Below are 21,363 nucleotides of genomic sequence, written 5' to 3' on the forward strand. Positions count from 1 at the left end.
GTGATATTTTGATACATGCATAAAATATGTGTAATCATCAAATCAGGGTATTGAAGATACTGGTCACCTTGAATATTTAGCATTTCTTTCTATTGGGAACATTTCAAATCTTCTGGCTATTATGAAATATAAAATATATTGTTGTTAACTGTAGTCACCCTACTGTGCTATTGAACTCTAGAACTTATATCTTCTATCTAGCTATATGTTTATACCCATTAATCTACCTCTCTTCAATACCACCCTCCACACTACCACTAGTAACCACCATTCTACTCTCTACCCCTGTGAGATCTGCTTTTTTAGCTCTCACGTGTGAGTGAGAACACAGGGTATTTGTCTTTCAGCGCCTGGCTTATTTAACTTAACATAATGACCTCCAGTTTTATTTACGTTGCTACAAATGACAGGATTTCATTCTTTTTATGGCTAGATAGTATTCCATTATGTGTCTGTATGTGGGTGTATATGTATATATATACACACAGACATCACATACTCTTTCATTTTTTTAGAGACAGTGTGTTGCTGTGTTGCTCAGGATAGCCTAGAACTCCTGGGCTCAAACAATCCTCCTGCCTCAGCCTCCTAAATAGCTAGGACTTTGGGTATGGTAGCATCAGGCTTATACCATATTTTCCTTATCCATTTATCCATTATTGGACACTTAGGTTGATTCTGTATCTTGGTTATTGTGAATAGTACTCTAATACATATGACAGTATAGGTATCCCTTTGATATACTGCTTTTCTTTCCTTTGGATAAATATCAGTGGTGGGATTGCTGGATCATGTGGTAGCTTTGTTTCCAGACTTTTTTTTTAAGGAGATAGACTCTTGGGATGTTGCCCAGGCTAGTTTTGAACTCTTGGTCTCAAGCAGTCCTCCCACTTCATCCTCTTGAGCAGCTGGGACTACATACAGGTGTATGCCACTGTGCCTGGCTTATTTTTAGTTTTTTTGAGAAATCGCCATACTATTTTTCATAATAACTGTACTAATTAACATTCCCACCAACAGTATATAAGAATTCTCTTTTATCCACATCCTCCCCATCGTTTGTTATTTTTTTTTTGTCTTTTTGCTCCTAGCCATTCTAACTGTGGTGAGATGGTATCTCATTGTCCCTTTGATTTGCATTTCCCTGATTTGTGATGTTGAGCATTTTAAAATATACTTGTTTGCCATTTGTATGTCTTTTCTAGAGAAATGTCTACTTATGTCCTTTGCCTACTTTTTATTGGGATCATTTGGGGTTTTTTTTTTTTTTTTTGCTGTTGAATTGTTTGAGTTCCTTGTGTATTCTGGATGTTAGTCCCTTGTTTGATGAATAGTTTGTAAATATTTTCTCCCATTCTACAGGTTGTCTCTTCACTCTGTTGATTGTTTCCTTTGCTGGGCAGAAGCTATATAGTTTAATGCATAGTCTCATTGATTTATTTTTGTTTTTGTTGCCTGTGCTTTTGAGGTTTTAGCCATAAAATCTTTGTCCTGAAGGATCTCCCATATGTTTTTTCTAGTAGTTTTGTAGTTTCAGGTCTTATGTTTGAGTTTTTAATCCATTTTTAGTTGATTTTTTAATACAGTAAGAGGGGTCTATTTTCATTCTTCCACGTATGGACATAGTTTCTTAAGATGACAGCGATGAAGTTTGCTCCATCAGTTGACTCTTACTTTCATGAAAGATTTCTCTGTACCAGGCCATGCTGTTTGATACCATTTTACCCACAGTACAATTTCTTTTTTTTTTTTTTTTGAGACACGGTCTTGCACTGTTGTCCGGGCTGGAGTGCAGTGGCGTGGTCTTGGCTCACTGCAACCTCCGCCTCCCCGGAGTACAATTTCTTTTAAAACTGATGTCAGTTGTCTCAGACTCCGCTGCTGGTTTATCAACTACATTTATGTAATATCCTAAATCCTTTGTTGTCATTTTATAATGAACTCATCAAAGTCATCCATGAGGATTGGAATCAACTTCTTCCAAATTCCTGTGACATACTGACCTATTCCCATGAATCACAAATGTTTCTAATGGCACCTGGAATGGTGAATGCTTTACAGAAGTTGTCAAAATAATTTGCCCAGATCCATCAGAGGAATCACCATGTCGAGAGAAGAAAAGGAGGTAAAGCGCCACTGCCTTCTTGCCATAGCTACAAAAGAGAAGATGTCTGGAAAATTCTTCCCAAGATAACAGAATTAATTATTTTTTTATTCATTTGTTAAAGATGGGCTCTCACTATATTGCCCAGTCTGGACTTGAACTCCTAGGCTCAAGTAATCCTCCTCCCTCAGCCTCAGGAGTAGCTGGGACCGTATGTGCACACCTAGCACTTGACTGTTGAATTAATTTTGTTATGAATTCTAAGAATGTGCTACCAACACACACACACAAATGTCACTATTTAAAGTAGATTTTTCCCTCGAAGATATCCTAGCATACTTGACAGAACTTGAAAGTAAATGTTACTTTTTATTGGGATCATTTGGGTTTTTTTATTTGCTGTTGAATTGTTTGAGTTCCTTGTGTATTCTGGATATTAGTCCCTTATTTGATGAATAGTTTGTAAATATTTTCTGCCATTCTATAGGTTGTCTCTTCACTCTGTTGATTGTTTTCTTTGCTGGGCAGAAGCTATATGGTTTAATGCATAGTCCCATTGACTATGCATTAGACTTGAAAGTAAACATAATACTTGTTTAATAAGTAGATAACCAAGTGTGGTGATGGATGTGTTAATTAACTTGGTTGTGGTAGTCATTTCATAGTGTATATGGATATCAAGCAATCAAGTTTTGCACCTTGAATATATATAATCTTTTTTGGCAGTTACGCTTCCGTAAAGCTGGACGGAAACAACAACAACAAAAAACCTAAGTTAGAGTGTGTCATTTCTTTGCTCTAAACCTTGTAGGGTCCTGTGCTTTACTTAGAAGCCAAAGTGGTATCAATGGCTTGCTTGTTTCTCATTGCTTCTTTGGCCTCACCTCCCACTACTCTCCCCTGCTTCCCTGTGTTTGAGCCTCTCTAGCCTCTTGCCATTTCTTGAATACGCCAAGCATGCTCTTGCCTTAGATGCCTTTGTACTGACCATTCCTTCTACCCAGAAAGCTTTTTACCTAGTGTATCTATGTAGCTCTCTTTCTTGTCTTCCTTAGGCCTGTGCTCAGATCTCACCTTCTCCATGAAGCTTGCTTATTGCCCATTCCTATGTTATTTGGGCTCACTATGTCTCTCCCTTGCATGCTCCACTTTTTTCCCCCATAGCACCTATTGCAGTCAAACATTTCTATCACAGTATATGGAACATTTATTATTATATTTCAGTTCCATGAGGATGAGAATCTTTGTCTCCTTTAATCATTAGTGTATTTTAAGCAGCTAGAATAGTACTTGGCACAAAACAGTCACTCAAAAAATATTTGTTGAATATGAATAAAAATATGAATGAATTAATATCAGGTTGAAGGTCTATTTTACATTTTAAGTTTTGAAGTTATAAAGGTGATCATGGAATCTCTTTCTAAATTATAGCAGCTCTTTGGATAGCATCCATAAAGAGTCACCAGGAAGATTGACCTCGAGTGGAACAGATGTATAATCTTTCATGGATCGTAGAAATGTCATCTTGATTGCCTCTATCATTAGGAGACATTTATTTCCTATTTCTGCTTTCTACTATCAACTAAAATTGAAGCACTACAGTTGCTCCTATCTCATGTCTTTTCAGGTGGAAATTCTTATAGTAGGATGTGTGTGGGGGAAATCCTTTCCTACTTTGAACCCATGTAGTCTTTTCTTTCCTTTCCTCTCCTCTCCTCTCCTCTCCTTTCGTTTTTGTCTTTCTGTCTGTCTCTTCTCTTCTCTTCTCTTCTCTTCTCTTCTCTTCTCTTCTCTTCTCTTCTCTCTCTTCTCTTTTTTCTTTGCAGGATCTCACTCTGTTGGTTGGGCTGGAGTGCAGTGGTGCAGTCATGGTTCACTGCAGTCTCAACCTTCTGGGCTTAAGTGATCCTCCCACCTCGGCTCCCAAGTAGCTGGGACTACAGCACATGCTATCATGCTTGGCTAAATTTTGTATTTTTTGTAGAAATGGGGTTTCACCATGTTGCCCAGGCTGGTCTCAAACTCCTGAGTTTAAGCAGTCCTCCCGCCCCAGCCTCCCAAAATACTGCGATTATAGGTGTAAGCCACTGTGCCCAGCCCCATGTAGTATTTTTGCTGTGAGTATTTCTTCTAATAGTTTCACCTATGCCTGAGAGTGTCAGCAAACATCAAGAATGTGACTTTTTCTTCTTAGGATTCATGAAAGAAAGTCTTCCTTGTGGCTCAGTCTTGAATTTTTTTTTAGGGTGCTTGACTTTCACGTTCACTGAGACTCCAACCTTCTTTAGCTTTCGTTGAGGAAATCATTTGTAATACTGTAGAGGTGTTCTTTTCCTTTTTACCTGGAGAGGCTGAAGGATCCCAGGAAATAAAAGCAGTAGCATTTGATTCCTTTGGGCATGTATATGTCACCTGGGAATTGGGCAGTCTCAGGGAGTGCTCTTAGGAAAATCAAGACAACAAATTGGATTTTTCCTGTCACCTCTCCTCCTTTACTTCTTTCATAAAGGAATATTGCCTACACCTCGTATCCTCCTGAGAATTTTTAATTCTTCTTATGAACCTTGTAGCTGTTATCTTTTTTAACTAGAGTCTCGTGGGTGGTTGAGAAGCTGAGGATGGCTATAGGAGCAGCACACAGTTTCCTCTGTTGTCATTTGCAAATTTCTTCTCTCTTGCTTCCCTGATCTTCTAATTTAGTGAGGTTTACAAACCAAACTTGCCCCTCTTCATTATACTCATAGTTTCAGTTTATGAAATCCAAGGGAGTAGCTTTACTGAGTACTCTAACATTTTGTAATGAGATCATTAATAGATGCCAGTGTACATTTTTTGACTTTTGTTAATGCAAAGAATGCTTGTAAATGTCAGAATATTTTGTTTCAGGCATAGCTACTTTGGTTATAATTTGATAACAATAGAAACTCATTTCTATTTTGCTTCATCTATTCAGATATGTTAAAGATAGTTGATAGTTGGAATAAAGTGAGACTATGCCATTTAACTTTGTGCTAATTGCTACTCATTTCCAGCCATCTTTTGTAGTCTTCTTGTTCTCTTCTCTTTGGATTTTCTGCCTTCTTATTATTTATCTACTTTCTCCCTTCCTTACTTTACAGTTGTATCTCAACTTCATAGGCTTTCCTAGAAATGGGGTGTTATCATTCATCCCAAAGTTTAAAAACATACTATTATTCTCCCTCTCTTTCCTACTTTTTCTGGATATGTGAATTTTAAATGACTAAACTGAAACAGTTCATTGTGTTTCATCTTGTTTTTATAGTTATCCTTATTTCTCTTTAAGTTTTAAATTTTTGTAGCGAGTATAGTATTGTATAAAGAAAACATTCAGATAATTTAAAAATACTGATTATTAATATTATTATTATTTTGAGATGGAGCTTTGCTCTGTTACCCAGGCTGAAGTGCAGTGGCATGATCTTGGCTTACTGCAACCCCCACCTCCTGGGTTTAAGCAGTTCTCCAGCCTCAACCTCCCAAGTAGCTGGGATTACAGGCATCCAGCACTACACCTGGCTAATTTTTGTAATTTTAGTAGAGATGGGGTTTCACCATGTTGGCCAGGCTGGTCTTGAACTCCTGACCCCAGGTGATCTCCCCGTCTTGGCCTCCCAAAGTGTTGGGATTATAGGCATGAGCCACTGCACCCCCAAAATACTGATTATTAAGCATTGCTTCGTGCCTACGTTGTTATTTATGATTTGTAAAACAATCAAGTTTAAAGTGTCAGCAGCCTGGTAGCCTCCTATAAAGTAGCTCCACACTTTCATACTAATGAATGCACAGAAATGTTGAAAACATACAGTAATACTGGAAATCAAATAAATATTCACCCTCCCTTGGGGAGAGTATATATAATACATAGTCAGTAGAACTGGAATGAAAGTACAATCAACTTCCCTTTGGCTTATCCTATGACAGTAGACAGACATTTTGTTCTCCTGCCACGGTATCCTCCCACTTTTGAAAATGGAGGGTCTGTACCAACTATAAAATTGGGAAGCTATCTTTCTGCTGTGTAGGTGCTGCTTTCTGAGGCAATAAGAGTATTTTACCCGTCTTTCTTTCAACTCCTATACCATCTCCTTGTAACTTGTAACTCCCAGAATACAGTCAGCCAGGAATGACCCAGGGATTGGAGGTAAAGTTCTGAGAAGTCTCTTTTGTATTGTCTCTAGGAATCAAGACAAAAAAAATTGGTAGCAGTTCATACTAGAGATAAAATTTCCCCTGTAGTCTATCTAACTGTATGTGCCAGAAGTCCGGGGAGTAGACTGGGAGATGATACCACCTAAATTCAGGGATTGCTGCTTGCTGAAAAATATAATAGGAACTGTGTACATTCATGTAGCTTCAGGTATTGATCTTAGAGGGGGTTTTATCACCATGTAATTGATTCAGGGTAGAGCTTTGGAGAGTTTATACATACAGTCTTTTTTCAAACTTTCTAAATATGGTTAGGTTTTACTCTTTTTTTCATTTAAAAATTAAGGAAAACTAAACAGAATTTTTGAAAAACTAAGTACCACAAAACAAGGGGAAAGGAACAGTACCTGGTACATTTAGAACACAGTGATGCAATGATTCACTGTGGAAATCGGAATAAAATTTGGAAGCTATTTGGCATCCACAGTAGGCTACAAAAAGAAATGACCTTTTTCAAATGGGATTAATAAGGAAAGAATGGGCTGAAATAGAAAGAGATTAATTCTCCTCCTACTCCGAAAAAAACCAAGTAAGATTAACAGGTAAAAGAATGACATAAGGAAGGAGTCTAAGGAAACTAAAAATAGGATAGTAAATTTAAAAATTGTGAGTAGCTATGTCAGAATTGACATTAGAAAATCTACAATCTACAATTAACATTTTAGATTGGTGATTTGGAGGACAAAATGTAGAAAAAAGAACACAGAGATAAAATGCAGAGGAAAAAAACAAAGAGTTAAAACAGATAAGGAAAGAAAAAGGGAATAGATGATAATATGGAGTACCAATGAAAAGATTGTACATCTTTCTAAGGCGAAAACTAGAGTAAATGAAACCAATGTAATAATTGAAGATATAATTCAAAAACACTTGTTTGAGATAAAAAAGATTGTAGCATGCCAGATGAGATCACTGCTTTACAGGGGAAAATCATCAAATAACACCTGCATTTAAATATATTTTTGAAATTTTTAAAATTATAAGAATAAAGGAAAAACACGTGTTACTTGTAAGAGCAGAAATATGTTAAATGAACATGTTTTTTTTCCTCCCAAGAGAAACCTCAATAAAGTTAGCTTTAAAAAAGATAAGATCCTCCTATGATCTCTTTTCCTTCAAATTCATCCAGTAATTAATTGCATATCTTTTTTTAAGAAAAATTTCAGATATGTACAAAAGGAGGCAGAATAGTATAACAAAATCTCTTGCTCTCACCACTCAGATCAACATTTATCAACTTAAGAACCAATCTTGTTTCATCTACTTCCCCTCTGCTGTATTATATTGAAAGCATATCCCAGATATTTCTGTATTATATATCTGTATAATACAGATATCTGCTGTATTATATTGAAAACATATCCCAGATATGTTTAATTTTATTCATAAATATTTAAGTTTGACTCTCTAAAAAATGAAGTCTTTTTAAAAATATAAATACAAGATCATTATCATATGTAAAAAGTTAAAAATTTCTTAGTATCATAATTTCAAATTTTCTTGTATATCTCATATAATATCAGATTGTTTAAATTAGTATGCCGAGAAGGTCTAGATATTATGGTTGGCTAACTTTAAAAAATCTGTAGGTTCCTCTCCTCTTCTGTCTCTGTCTCTTTCTTTTTTGAGATGGAGTCTCACTCTGTCGCCCAGGCAGGAGTGGTGCCATCTCGGCTCACTGCAAGCTCTGCCTCCCAGGTTCATGCCACTCTGCTGCCTCAGCCTCCCAAGTAGCTGGAACTAAAGGTGCCTGCCACCATGCCTGGCTAATTTTTTTTGTATTTTTAGTAGAGGGGGTTTCACCGTGTTAGCCAGGATGTCTCCATCTCTTGACCTCGTGATCCACCTGCCTTGGCCTCCCAAAGTGGTGGGATTACAGGCATGAGCCACTGTGCCCGGCCCTCTTTCTTTTTTTTGAGATGGAGTCTCACTCTTGTTCAGGCTGGAGTACGGTGGTGCAATCTCGGCTCACTGCAACCTTCGCCTCCCAGGTTCAAGTGATTCTCCTGCCTCAGCCTCCCAAGTACCTGAGACTACAGGTGTGCACCCACACGTACAGCTAATTTTTGTATTATTTAGTAGAGATAGAGTTTTGCCATGTTGACCAGGCTGGTCTTGAACTCCTGACCTCAGGTGATCCACCTGCCTCGGCCTCCCAAAGCGCCGAGATTACAGGTGTGAGCCGCCGTACCTGGCCTTCTGTCTCCTTTTGTTTATCGTTTTTGTTTGAAATTTATTTGTTTAAAAACTGTTTCATTTGTTCTAGGAGTTTCACAGCCTGCATTTTTCGGATTGCATCCCACTGTATAGTTTAACATGTTTTTTTGTTCCGTAGATTTCCTCTAAATTGGTAATGGAATCTGCAGTAATGGAAATGCTCTATATCTGTTGTTCTAATATAGTAGACTCTAGCCACGTGTGGCTATTAAGTGCTTGAAATATGACTATCATGACTAAGGAATTGAAAATTTAATTTTAAATAATTTAAATATGAATATGAATAATCACTGTTAAATAAATTTTACTGTCCACAGATTGGACAGTACAGAATGGAAGACTTGATTAAGGCTTGACCTCTGATTTTCTTTAAACTTGTATGTTTTTAAAAATTCACTTTGAATTCTTCATCTTGTACACTTCTTTTCTGAGTTCTATAAGTCTTTGACCTATATCAGTTTGAATTTTCAATTTTTATTTCTCAGTTCATATCCTGTTTAACACTATCATATTTGTTATGATAGATTTAATTACATTTTGCCTTTACTAGGCTTGTTCTTATTATTTCTCTTTAGGAGAAATTGTAGACAGTTTTTTCCATTTTAATCATAGAATATTAAGAATTATAAATATAGGAAGTAACTGTGAAGATCAAGTGTGTATTATAAGATAGGAACATGTAAAGCTAGAGTTTGATTGGGTAGTCAGAACTACTATAGTATTTTCGAATAAGGAACTTATTAAGAATTTGACCTTATGCAATTGTGGGAGGAGCTGGGAAAGTAAGGTCAGATAAACCCATTGTAAGTCAGGGAGCATATTGAATGTGTATTGCTTTTTCACTATTGTAAAGTTGAGAAATCTTAAGTTGAATAGTTGAATCATTGTAAGTTGAGGCTGTCTGTACTCTGTACTAAGTCCTTCTCTTTCTGTCTGGTCACATGTAACTGGTATTTTTAGCTTCCTTTACTACCCATACCCTATTGTTTTGCTGTCAGCAAGCATCTCAGCTGGATATGGTTCCATCCCTGGTGAGGTGGTCCACACCTGTATTCCAGGAGGGTCTATTATCCAGGAGAGCTATGGTATGGTTCTAGTCTGAGTTTGAAGTCCTGAGAACTAGGAGAGCTGATGATGTAAGCTCTGGTAGGAGTCTGAGCCTGAAAGCAAGAGAAGATTGATGTTGCAGCTCAAAGACAGCAAGGCAGAGAGTAAGCATTCTTTCTTATTCAGGTTTTTATTCTCTTCAGACCTTCAACAATTGGATGAAGCCCACTCAAGTTAGGGAGGGCAATCTGCCAATTCAGATGTTAATCTCCTTCACAGACACACCCAGAACGAGTGTTTAACCACATATTTGGGCACCCAGTGACCCAGTCAGGTTGATAAAAAATTCACCATCACATTCCCTTTTCTCCTTCCTCCTTGTCCCTGGTAACCTCCATTCTACTTTCTTTTCTATGAATTTGACCGCTTTAGATACCTTATATTAAGTGGAATCATACAGTGTTTGTGTTTTTGTGATTAGAAACATAGTAAGACCAGTGAATCCTATGGAAACAATCTTATTTCCATACTTCATTTGTTGTAAAATGCATTCTCTGATCAGAAGCAATGCCATTTGGAATACATGATGGTGAATTAAAGTATTTTGTATATACATGGATGGGGGTTTGGTCAGAAACGTATGGTTAGGGCAGGAAAATCTGTATTCAGAGTAAGTGTCTATCTTAGTAAGAATAAAGCTTGCACATTCCATGATGAAAGTTACTCAGTGTGATCAACCTGCCACCAAGTTGCTATCTGATCCCTCCAGAGAATGGTGTCATATCATGGTCTCAGTGTTTGTTTTTGCTATTGGTGAATTTGGCACTCAGTAGGAGCTGTAACCCAATCAGCCTTGGTGAATGGAAGTTCATATTGCTGAGCCTGTATATTACCTCTGTCCTTGCTGCTATGACTCTTTTGTTCAATTTTGAGGAGACAAAGATGGCTAGGAAAAAACATTGGTTGATATCCATAAAATACTTCATCTTGCCCTCCTGATTATTAAGATCCTTGTCTACTGAAGTTTATCTGGGCACAGTGCCCATTTGAAGAAGTCTGTCCGCATATTCTTCCCCAGACAACCTTGTTACCAATTTTCTATTCACATTCTTTCCAAGTCCCTAACCATTCAGCCAAACGGTTAGACACCACACATGAATTGGTGTATATTTGTATCTTTGGTCATCTCTCATTCTAGGAAGAATGATAGTCACATCCACTACTCGAAATTCTGCTCACTGGGAGGAATCTTTTTACCACTGTTCTCCAGAGCCACCCTTGAGTGGGGCTGTAGTGCTGCTTGCAGCTGCCTATTTTTGAATCATGTCAGCATGTCATATAGAACCATCCATAAACCGAGCCCATTTTTTCTCCTATTTGTCAGCTGGTCATAGAGAACGCTCCATGCATCCACGGTGTGGGTTAAGAGAGAGGAAGCAATGTAACAGGAATAGGGCCCATGGGAATCTGGGCTACTTGCTCATACAGCTTACTTGTGCCTTCAGGACTTATATACCACTTTCATTTGATGATAGAGTGCTATTATCTATGCCAACATTTATGGATTGGTAGACCACACAGTAACCATTTTATGACGGGCAACCTCTAGTCAAGTGGTGAATTGTTGGCCATGTATTCAGAATCTGCTGAGGACCAGTAGCAAGTCCAAAACTCATTTTCAAAAGAATAGTTATCTGTAGTGGATGGCTTGCTTTACTTCTAACTCCTAAAAGTTTACACTATGATCCACTTATAAGGACCTGTGAAATGCTGTATACATCTTGAATTTGAGTAGTTGCTACTTTCTGTTCATCAGGTCAATTTAGAACGATGCCATCAATTTAGTAGAAAATGAAATACAGCATGTGAGATCTTCGGTAATGGAGAGTTGATCAAGATTTCTACATACTAGATTGTGATAGAGAGCCAGAGTTGATATAGCTCTGTGGTAGGGCGGCAACAAAGGTACATTGCTGGTCCTGCTAGATGAAAAAAACTGGTCTTGGTGGTCTTTACTAAAGGGGTAGAATGAATATCTTCATTCCAATTGCCAGAAAATGTGTTGATTTGTTTCACAATGAAACTACGTATTTAATTGCAGCAGCAATTGGAGTCATACTGATTAATTCACTGTCATTCTGTAAGATCCATCTGTATTCTGTAGCAGCCCAGTTAGGTGAGTTGAATGCTGATGTGGTAGGAATCACCATGCCTTCATCTTTCAGTCCCTTAAAAGGCACTAATCTCTACAGTCTTGCCAGGAGTGTGGCATTACTTTCAATTTGTATTTTGGTAGGTAAAAGTACCAGTGATTTCCTCTTGGCTTTTCCACTTGGTTTTCCTCTGTAATATCCTTCTATAGTTCAGGTAACCACTGTGGACATTGTGCCAGTTGCTGCATTTGTCCTTTCTAACTATGTGTTCCAAACTGGGAAAACAACTATGGGGTGGGTTCAGGTACCTACTGGACCCACTAGAGAGAGGCTTCAGCTCATATTCAGTTAATTACCTGACCTCTATAAGCTCCTACCCTGACTATTGAACAGTAGCACATTTTAGGTCTCCCTGAATTAATGGCAGTTCAGATCCAGTGTCCAGTTGTCCCTGATAAATGTAGTTAATTCCTCTCCCCCAGTACAGTTACCCTGTTAGATGGTTGCATGTTTCTTTGAGGAAGGTTAGGAGGAAGATTTACAGTATTTTTTGGTACTGTGTCAGGATTGCTAACAGAGACCCATCCTCTTTATTCACAGGTCCCTAAGTCTGTGAATTAGCTCAAGTCTGAGAAGTATTTGAGGACTAGTTCTTCCTTTTTTGTTTACTTAAGTCCCACCTCTGGTAATCAGACCTAGGACTTTTCTACTTATACAAATCAAATAAGACTTAACTATGCTGCCCATTGATTTTGGTTCTAGGAACACTGTGATCATTTACCCAGTGTCAGTGATCTCTGTAGGTCAAACCACTACCCATTATGCTAAACATGTCCACTTTGTCTCTGGAAGTTAACTGCTGCCATTTGGTCTCTGTTACCCAAGATCCAATCACTCCTGCTAAATTCAGGGAACCCATTTTGATAGCTGTTTGCTGTTATTCTTTGCCTTCTAGCCACATGGAGCTTATCAAGCTACACAGAGCTCATCAAGGAAGCTGGGACTTGCGTTACTAATATATTTCCGTTACTAATATATAAGCTTTGGTAAAGAAAGTGTTTTTTGAATTCTCCCAAGAGATATAGTTAGAGAGTGAGAAGGACTTACATAATAAATACTTTCCATATATTAGAAAAGTTATGAACCATTTTCCCTAAACACTCTAGAATGGGCACTACTGTTTGCAAGATAATGAAAGGTGTTTATTTATAAATTCAGTGATTAAGATGATATACAGTGTTGTGGTCTGAGTTTGAAAAAAGTCTATTGCCAATAAAGTGTTTGTATTAGTGCTTTTAAAATTAAAAGAGAATTTTCTTAGTTATTAATACATTATATATTAAATGTTTGGATTTTATCAGGTGAAAACAAAACTCATTTGAACATTATTTTCTGTTTTCTACTACGAGATCAAAAATCAACACTAAACAACAGAGTTCAGTTCAGAACATGAACGTGACCACTCATAATCTATATTGATAACTGTATAAAAAAACCTCTGTCTTTTATCTATATTCTCCCTCCATTATTTCTTACTAATTCTCCCTTCTTGGGATCTTGTAGAAAAATGAAGTAGGTAACAAGATGGAGAAGATAGACTCCATTCATGAAAAGTTACTGTTTTTTTTTTTTTTTCTGTAGAACTATACTGAAATAATGATGCCAGCTTGAAAAACAATGATTTATATGAGTTATGGAAAATTATTTAGTTTTTGAGATTGTCTAAAAGGAAATGTGTAAATAGAGGGCTTGGAACCTTTTTCTACTCGACCTCCTCCTGTAGGCTACTAATTCAAGAAAAGACTTGCCAAAGTACAGTCAGAGCTGAAACCTGCTTAAAAGTGAGAGGGAGAGATCGAAATAGGGTGTGGTGAGTGAAAGTATAGGCTGGCACCTATGTATAGAGAAATACAAGTACAGACAGAGGGAGAGGGAACCTCAGGATTTTGAGTTGATGTTATTCAAGTATAAAGTGTTCCTGATATATTCTGTTCTTCATTTGGAATTTGACTTTTGAAATGCTAATTATGATCACTGTTCAAATCTTTTCTGCTACTCTTTGGGAGTTTTTACACTTTTCTTTGACAGGATAGCTTTTATAGTTCATTGTTTTTTGGGCCATACTGTAGCTATTAGAATATTATTAGCTTAAGTCAAATCACTCAATAAGGTCCTTGGTTTAGGGTAACCCTTTTTCTTTTGTAAGCATTTTGTCAGGTTAAGGGACCAGTGTTTCTTTTTATAATAAATTTGAGTGGGACATTGTCTTAGTTCCTTTTGTGCTGCTATAACAAATACCTGAGACTGGATAATTAATAAAGAAAGGAGATTTATTTCTTACAGTTCTGGAGGCTGGGAAATCCAAGATTGAGGGGCTAACATCTGGTGAGGGCCCTTATGCTACATCATCTCATGGTAGAAGATGAAAGGGCAAGAGAGAGCAAGAGTTGGGGAGAACTCACTTTTGTAACAAACCTACTTCTAAGATAATAAACTCCTTCCTGTGATGACATTAATTCATTCATGAGGGTAAAGCTCTCATAACCCAGTAACCTCTCAAAGATTCCACTTCTCAACACTGCATTGGGGATTAAGTTTCCAACACTTTGGAGAACGTGTTCAAACCATAGCAGCTGGAGGCTGAGCAAGATGGCTGAATAGAAGCGTCCAGTGATCATCACTCCCACAGGAACACCAAATTTAACAGTTATCTAGGCAAAAAAAAGTACCTTCATAAGAACCAAAAATCAGATGAGCAGTCACAGTACCTGTTTTAAGCTTCATATCACTGAAAGAGGCATGGAAGAGGGTTGAAAGACAGTTTTGAATTGCTGATACCATCCCTCCTCCATGCCTCAGCAGCAGCTATGTGGTGAGGGGAATCTGTGCACTTGGGGGAGGGAGAGCACAGTGATTGTGGGACTTTGCATTGAAGCTCCGTGCTGCCCTGTCACAGTGGAAAGCAACACTGAGAATAAGCCAGTGCTCATGGAGGGGGCATGTAGGCTAGCCCTAGCCAGAGGGGAATTGTCCATCCTAGCAGTTGGAATTTGAGCTCTGGCAAGCCTTGCCACTGTGGACTAAAGTGCTCAGGGGTCCTAAATAAACTTGAAAGACAATCTAGGCCACAAAGACTACAACTCCTAGGCAAGTCCTAGTGCTGTGCTGGGCTCGGAGCCAGTGGACTTAGAGGGCATGTGACCTAGTGAGACACCAGTGGGGGCAGCAAAGGGAGTGCTTGCAGTACCCCACCTCCAACTTCAGGCAGCACAGCTCACAGCTCTGAAAGAGACCCCTTCTTTCTGCTTAACAGGTGAGGGAAGAGTAAAGAGAACCTTTTCTTGCAGCTTGGATACCAGCTTAGCCACAGAAGGATAGGGTCCAAGGCAGAGTCCTGAGACTCATTACAGGCCTTAGCTCCCAGATCACATTTCTAGACACACCCTGGGCCAGAAGGGAACCCACTGCCTTGAAATGAAGGACCCAGTCCTGGCAGGATTCATCACCTACTGACTAAAGAGTCCCTGGGGCCTGAATAATCAGCAGCAGTACCCATGTAGTACACACGTGGACCTTTGGTGAGACTCTGAGATCTGCTGGTTTGAAGTGTGGCCTAGCACATTCACAGCTGTGGTGGCTATGCCAAGAGATTCTTTCTGCTTGAAAACAGCAGAGAGAAGAACAAAGGGGGCTTTGTTTTGCAGCTAATTTAGCTTGACCACAGGGTGGTAGAGCACCAAGTAGGTTCTTGGGCTCCCTGATTCCGGGCCTTGGCTCTTCGATGGCATTTCTGGACCTGCCCTTGGCCAAAGGAGAGTCTGTTGCCCTGAAAGATGATTCCCAGACCTGGCAGCATTCACCACAAACTGATTGAAGAGCTCTTGGACCTTGAGTGGGCGTTGGCAGTAGCCTGGAAGTACTCCTTATGGGCCTGTGGCAGTGGTGGCCAGGAGGAGAGCCTCCTCTGCTATGGAAATGGGAGGGAAGAGTAGGAAGGACTTTGTCTTGTGCCAGTTCAGCCTCAATAGAATAGAGTGCCAGGTAGATTCCTAAGGTTTCCAACTCCAGGCCCTGGCTTCTGTACAGCATCTCTGGATCTTCCCAGGACCTGGGAGAGCTTGCTGTCTTGAGGAGAAGAACACGAGCCTGGCTGGCTTCACTACCTGCTTATTGTAGAGCCCTAGGGCCTTGAGCAAACATACGCAGTCGCCAGGTAATGGTTACAGCAGGTCTTGGGTGATACTCAATGCTGTGCTGGCTTCAGGTTTGACCTAGTGCAGTTCTAATGGTAGTGGCCACAGGGGTGCTTGTGTCACTTCTCCCCCAGTTTTAGACAGTTCAGCACAGAGAGACTCTGTTTGTCTGGGAGAAAGTAAGAGAAGACAAGAGTCTCTACACAGTAATCTAGAGAATTCTTCTGGATTTTATCAAGCCCACAAAGGTGGTGCCTCTGAGTCTGCAAGAGCCACAGTGTTACTGGGTTTGGGTGCCCCCTAATGCAGATATAGCTGCAGTGACCAAAAACTTAGATCACAACACCTACAGCCCTTTAAATACCTGGAAAGCCTCTCAAGAAGGACAGGTACTAATAAGTCCAGACTGCATAGACTAAAGTAAATAACTAACTCATTAATGCCCAGACACTGAAGAACATCCACAAGCATCAAAACCATCCCAGAAAACATGACTTCAGCAAACAAACTAAATAAGGGACCAGAGACCAACCCTCGAGATACAGAGACATATGACCTTTCAGATAGATAATTCAAAACAACAGTTTTGAGGAAACTCAAAGAAATTTAATATAACACAGAGAAGTAATTCAGAATCCTATCAGATAAATTTAACAAAGAGATTGAAATAAAAAGAATCAAGCGGAAATTGTGGAGTTGAAAAATGCAGTTGACATGATGAAGAACATGTCAAAGTGTCTTAATAGTAGAATTGATTAAGCGAAAGAAATAAAGAGCTTAAAGATAGGTATTCGAAAATATACAGTCAGAGGAGACAAAAGAAAACAGAATAAAAAAGAATGAAGCACCCCTACAGGGTTTAGAAAATAGTCTCAAAAGGGTAAATCTAAGAGTTATTGGCCTTCAAGAGGAGGGAGGGAAGGAGGGAGGGAAGGAGGAAGGGAGGGAAGAAAGGAGGAGGGGGGGGGGAGAGAGAGTTTATTTAAATGGATAATAACAGATAACTTTCCAAAGCTAGAGAAGTATATCAATATTCAAGTATAAGAAGGTTATAGAACACCAAGCAGATTTAACCCAAAGAAGACTACCTCAAGGCATTTAATAATCTAGCCATAACAGACCTAAAACTTGCTTTGTACTTCAACTAAACTTTATTATATAAACATTTTCAGGAAAGAAAACTTTATTTTATGTAGAATATAAGAATGTTCATAGGTCAGTACAGAGAGGGCATTTTGTCCCATTACTCTTCAGCACTCATATTAAGATGATTTTATTCTTCTGAATTTCTAAGAAGAAGTTTTCTCCCTTATTGTAAAAACGCAGATTTCCCGAGTGTCCTTGAATGATTTATTCATGGTCTACTTGTGTAGTAGCAAAAGAAAAGAATTATACATTACATTTTTTTTTTTAATCTTGTGCAAGAGAGGAATTTAAAAAAATATATTTGGTAAGACCTTTAATAAAATTTTTAATGAGTTGTCTTTCCAACTCATAGTCATTACAAAGACTACTGTCTCCTCTATTATCATAACTCAGAACACTGTATTTCTTTTCCTAGCTGTCATATGTGTTGTTTCCACATTACTTTTGGTCTTTAAGTTAAATATTCCTCTTCTGTTAAAGAAAAACCAAGTTGTACCCATATGTAAGTTGTACTTAAATTACCCCTTGATAAATGTCATAAATATATTAATAACATTTTCTCCAAGATTTAAACATGATATATCACCAGTACTCTGAGCTGAATAAAGTTGCTCTATCATTAAGAAAATTTCCCCTTTCTTCCTTTATTACTGCCTTCCCCTACTTCTCCATAAGTTTTAATAATAGAATATTTGAAGAATGGATAAATGTCATATAATTTTTTATCTTGTATCTTTCTCTCTCTTATTAAACCCTAAATTCTATAAAGACAGAGGCTATACCTTTCTTGTTTATCTTTGTATGCTTAATGCTTAAGATTGGTATATAGTAGGAATTCAGTAAATTAGTTGAATGAATGAATAGTAGGACGTATAATATGAATGCTGCTCTTAGAAATTGGCTTTGTTGAAAATCTATTTCTTGTATATTGAAATATATTACAAAATACAGTGAGGAGAAATAACAAGAAAAGAATATTTTCAATATGAATATTTTAAAACTGAATTTGCTACTTGCTTTTTAACACTTAAAGAATAGTCCAATCAGCAATCAATTTAAAGTAGTTTTTGAAACTCAACTTTTTGGATTAATACTTGGAGCTACATTTGATCATGTGACCTTTATTAGCTCAACTAACGTAATTTATGGCCCAACTAAATTAAAGTAGTTTGAAGGCATAACATGGAAATACTCATACTTTTACCATGAGTATCAGTTTTAAGGGTTTTAATTGAAACATGATGTAGACTATGTAGATAATAGCATTTTTATTGTTTATTTCAAATTGTAACTTGAGAATTTTAAGGATTGAAGAATATTTCCAAGTATAACAGAAAATTATATACTCTTGGGTTCAGAAATTATTATTTAAGCAAAATAGTGCAGTATAAAAAGCCTGACTAATCAGAAACACAAGGACCACAGTAAGTGTACATAACTCCCCCAAACAGTGGTAGTGTGGACTGTTCATTTAATTAAAAGTATGTACAAACACTGCAGTTACTTAGGAGACATGATAAAACAACCACAACAACAACAACAAAAAAACTAACTACCATGTGGGTCTTGATAAGGTAGAAAGTAGTCAGAAATTTAAATTTGATATATTATGAACTTTAATATGGCCACTTGTTTAGAAAGGCTATTAATACTTGGCCATACAGCAGCATACTTGGAGAATAAAATTCTACTCAAGGTTTCATAATGTCTTTTCGGCTCTACCTAATTGTAGTATCTCTGTTACTATTTGCCTAACTTTTGTCCCTTTGTGACTTTAAGGGTATATTTTTATCCTATATCTTTCTCTAGGCATCCACAAGGACAAAGATAAACCTCCCAGCTTCTCTGTTGTCCTTGAGACGTTGAGGCGTACCTTGACAGATTACCAGAACAAGCTGGAAGATGCATCTAATGAGGTAACACTTGCACTGTTTGGTTGCATACATATAGCCTTCGGCCTGTACCAGTACGTATTCCTTGCTTGTTACAAAGGTCAAAAAGATTGGGAATGTTGAACTGACAGCTTCACAGATACAAAAAATAATAAATTATCTTTCACTGTTCTTTCTTTAAGTGTGGCCTAAAGTCATGTCTCACTTATGTTTTTGTAAGTCTTCAGTCACACTATTATTTTCAAAATTATAAAGACTCTATCACTTCTTGATCTTCATAATTTATCTGTTTTAATGAAAACACTATGCAAGTAGTTTAAGTTAATATGTACTGTATTTAAATGTTAATGTGTTTTTACAACGTTTGGTATAGCTACTGGAAATTTAGGTTTTGTCAGTGTTTTAGGTTAAGATTTCTACAAACTGTGGAAGTCTTAATAAAAAAGAGAGAAATTAGTTTTCATTCTCTAAAGGGAGTAAAGTGTTGTTAGAAGTTTTTAAAAAACAAATATCTGTTTGATGTAGCCTGGGAGCTTTTAGTTTGCTGATTGAAAAAGCTCATGCTTCTATTTATCATCTCATTTGTATTGTTTAATGTGTGGGTTGATAATTTTCTTGGGTATTAAAATGTTTTATGAATTTGTGCTTTAAAAATTGAAGAGTTTGTCTAGTTACATCTTGTCAAATTAGCATATGAAGTAATTACATTAAATACAATTAGTTAGCAAAGCAACAAACAGATTGTTAGAGTCAAAGACAAGTCACGTAGCATGGAATTTGGAGTTTATCCTTGTGTTTATCTCTTTCTTTCATATAATATAAACGCCACAAAACGGTTACATTTCACATTTCAGATGTGGCTTATTTTATTTTAGCTTGCTAAGATGAACAAAGAAGGAAAAGTGAGTCTTCTTAATACCCTCGGTAATTGTTCAAAAGGCATAAAAGAAAATGACCATCGAAATAATTAAATTTCTATGAAGAACAAATATTATGAAGTCTTTCCCAGTGAGACAAGACAACCTGTATTGTTAGTAGTTTATGAAACTCTTCTGAGGCCTAGGTCTGGAAGCTGCAGGGTAACTAGGAACATATTACCCACAGCGAATTGTTATTTGGGAGGATGAATGTCACATGATCCTCAGCACAGTTGAAAAGTCGACTCAGCAGGCTTTGGCTTAGTAATGCGCTTTGTTGTGAACCAGTGCCAGAGACAGCAGTGGGGAGACCAAGGGGGTGGCTGCAAAGAAAGCAAAAAGAGCAGTCTGACAGAAAGAAGAATGAACTGTCAAAGAAAATAAATCACAAGCGGTGCAGGACCAACTGATGACCTGCCACAAGCCTTCCCAGTAGGACTGCATGTGACCGACCCTGAAGTTGTCATATGGAGTGAGAGACCAGTGAATACCCTCATGATGTATAGAAAGAACAGTCTTCTGCTCTGTTCTCTTTTCTTTACTTGTAGATGCCCCTGCTTCTGGCATTTTGGTCCAGTAGGATTTTAAGAATAAAGTTGTATTTGTTTACAACAAGAATGAAATCCTTTATCTGAATGTGTGGTAAAAATACAGTAACATCAGTGATATTTTAAGCTTGAATGCTTTCTTTTCTTTTTAGCTATGTGAACTTGTGACAGAAGCTATATAGTATTTAACCAAAAGAAATAATTTTTTGAAGACTCTGAATTACTATTGAAAAATTTATATTTAAGTAATTGCATAAAAAGCACTTAAAGATTAACTTTTGAGGTACTCTCCTTGAAAAATGTAAAAAAGTTACTTACATTTTCTTTCATCAGCTAAACAGCATGAACGATGCTAGGGAAAAGGCATGTAATGAACTTGATTCTACGAAACAGAAGATAGACTCTCACACTAAAAATATAAAGGTATTATTTAGAATAACTTTTACCTTTTGTATTAAGAAACAAATGTAGTTATCTAGGGAATATTTTAAAGTAGAGATATTGAGGTACCTGAAAATATATATTTGTATTTTTAAAACTATGTATGGATAGAATTTTAATTTTTTCTTGTTGATTAAGAGTAACAAGAATGTTTTTTTCATTTAAAAAATTAAAACTTGATTGGAAATTGTTTTGGTTAAAGGAAAATTTGTTTCCCAGATTCAATAATAATACCTTATGAGATTCAAATAATTATTTAAGATGAAATGTCCAGCCTTAGGTACATATTAAACATATTTTACATAAGCACATCCGTATTTGGAGTCAGTTTTCATCATTTTAGGGTGGAGCCATTGTTTTCAGTACATCGTGTCTGTTAATGGGCTGAGACCACACCTGGCTAAGGCCCAGGACTATAGTTTATTTTAGTTTCTGTGCTGGTTTTATGTACTACATCTTTGCAAAATTATACTGAGTC

General features: G+C 37.3%; 1 protein-coding gene across 6 annotated transcripts in view; it reads left to right on the plus strand.

The window, feature by feature from the left end:
* CCDC171 (coiled-coil domain containing 171) overlaps positions 1–21,363 on the plus strand; it is a 398,768-nt gene that overhangs the window by 122,772 nt on the left and 254,633 nt on the right. For all 6 annotated transcript variants that reach the window (XM_007969189.3, XM_073021619.1, XM_007969191.3 and 3 more), the window contains 2 exons: positions 18,897–19,003; positions 20,778–20,867. In XM_007969189.3, the coding sequence (XP_007967380.2) occupies positions 18,897–19,003; positions 20,778–20,867 (197 nt within the window). The remainder of the gene's footprint in view (positions 1–18,896; positions 19,004–20,777; positions 20,868–21,363) is intronic.

Source organism: Chlorocebus sabaeus, chromosome 12 (genome assembly GCF_047675955.1).
Source record: "Chlorocebus sabaeus isolate Y175 chromosome 12, mChlSab1.0.hap1, whole genome shotgun sequence".
Lineage (NCBI taxonomy): Eukaryota > Metazoa > Chordata > Mammalia > Primates > Cercopithecidae > Chlorocebus > Chlorocebus sabaeus.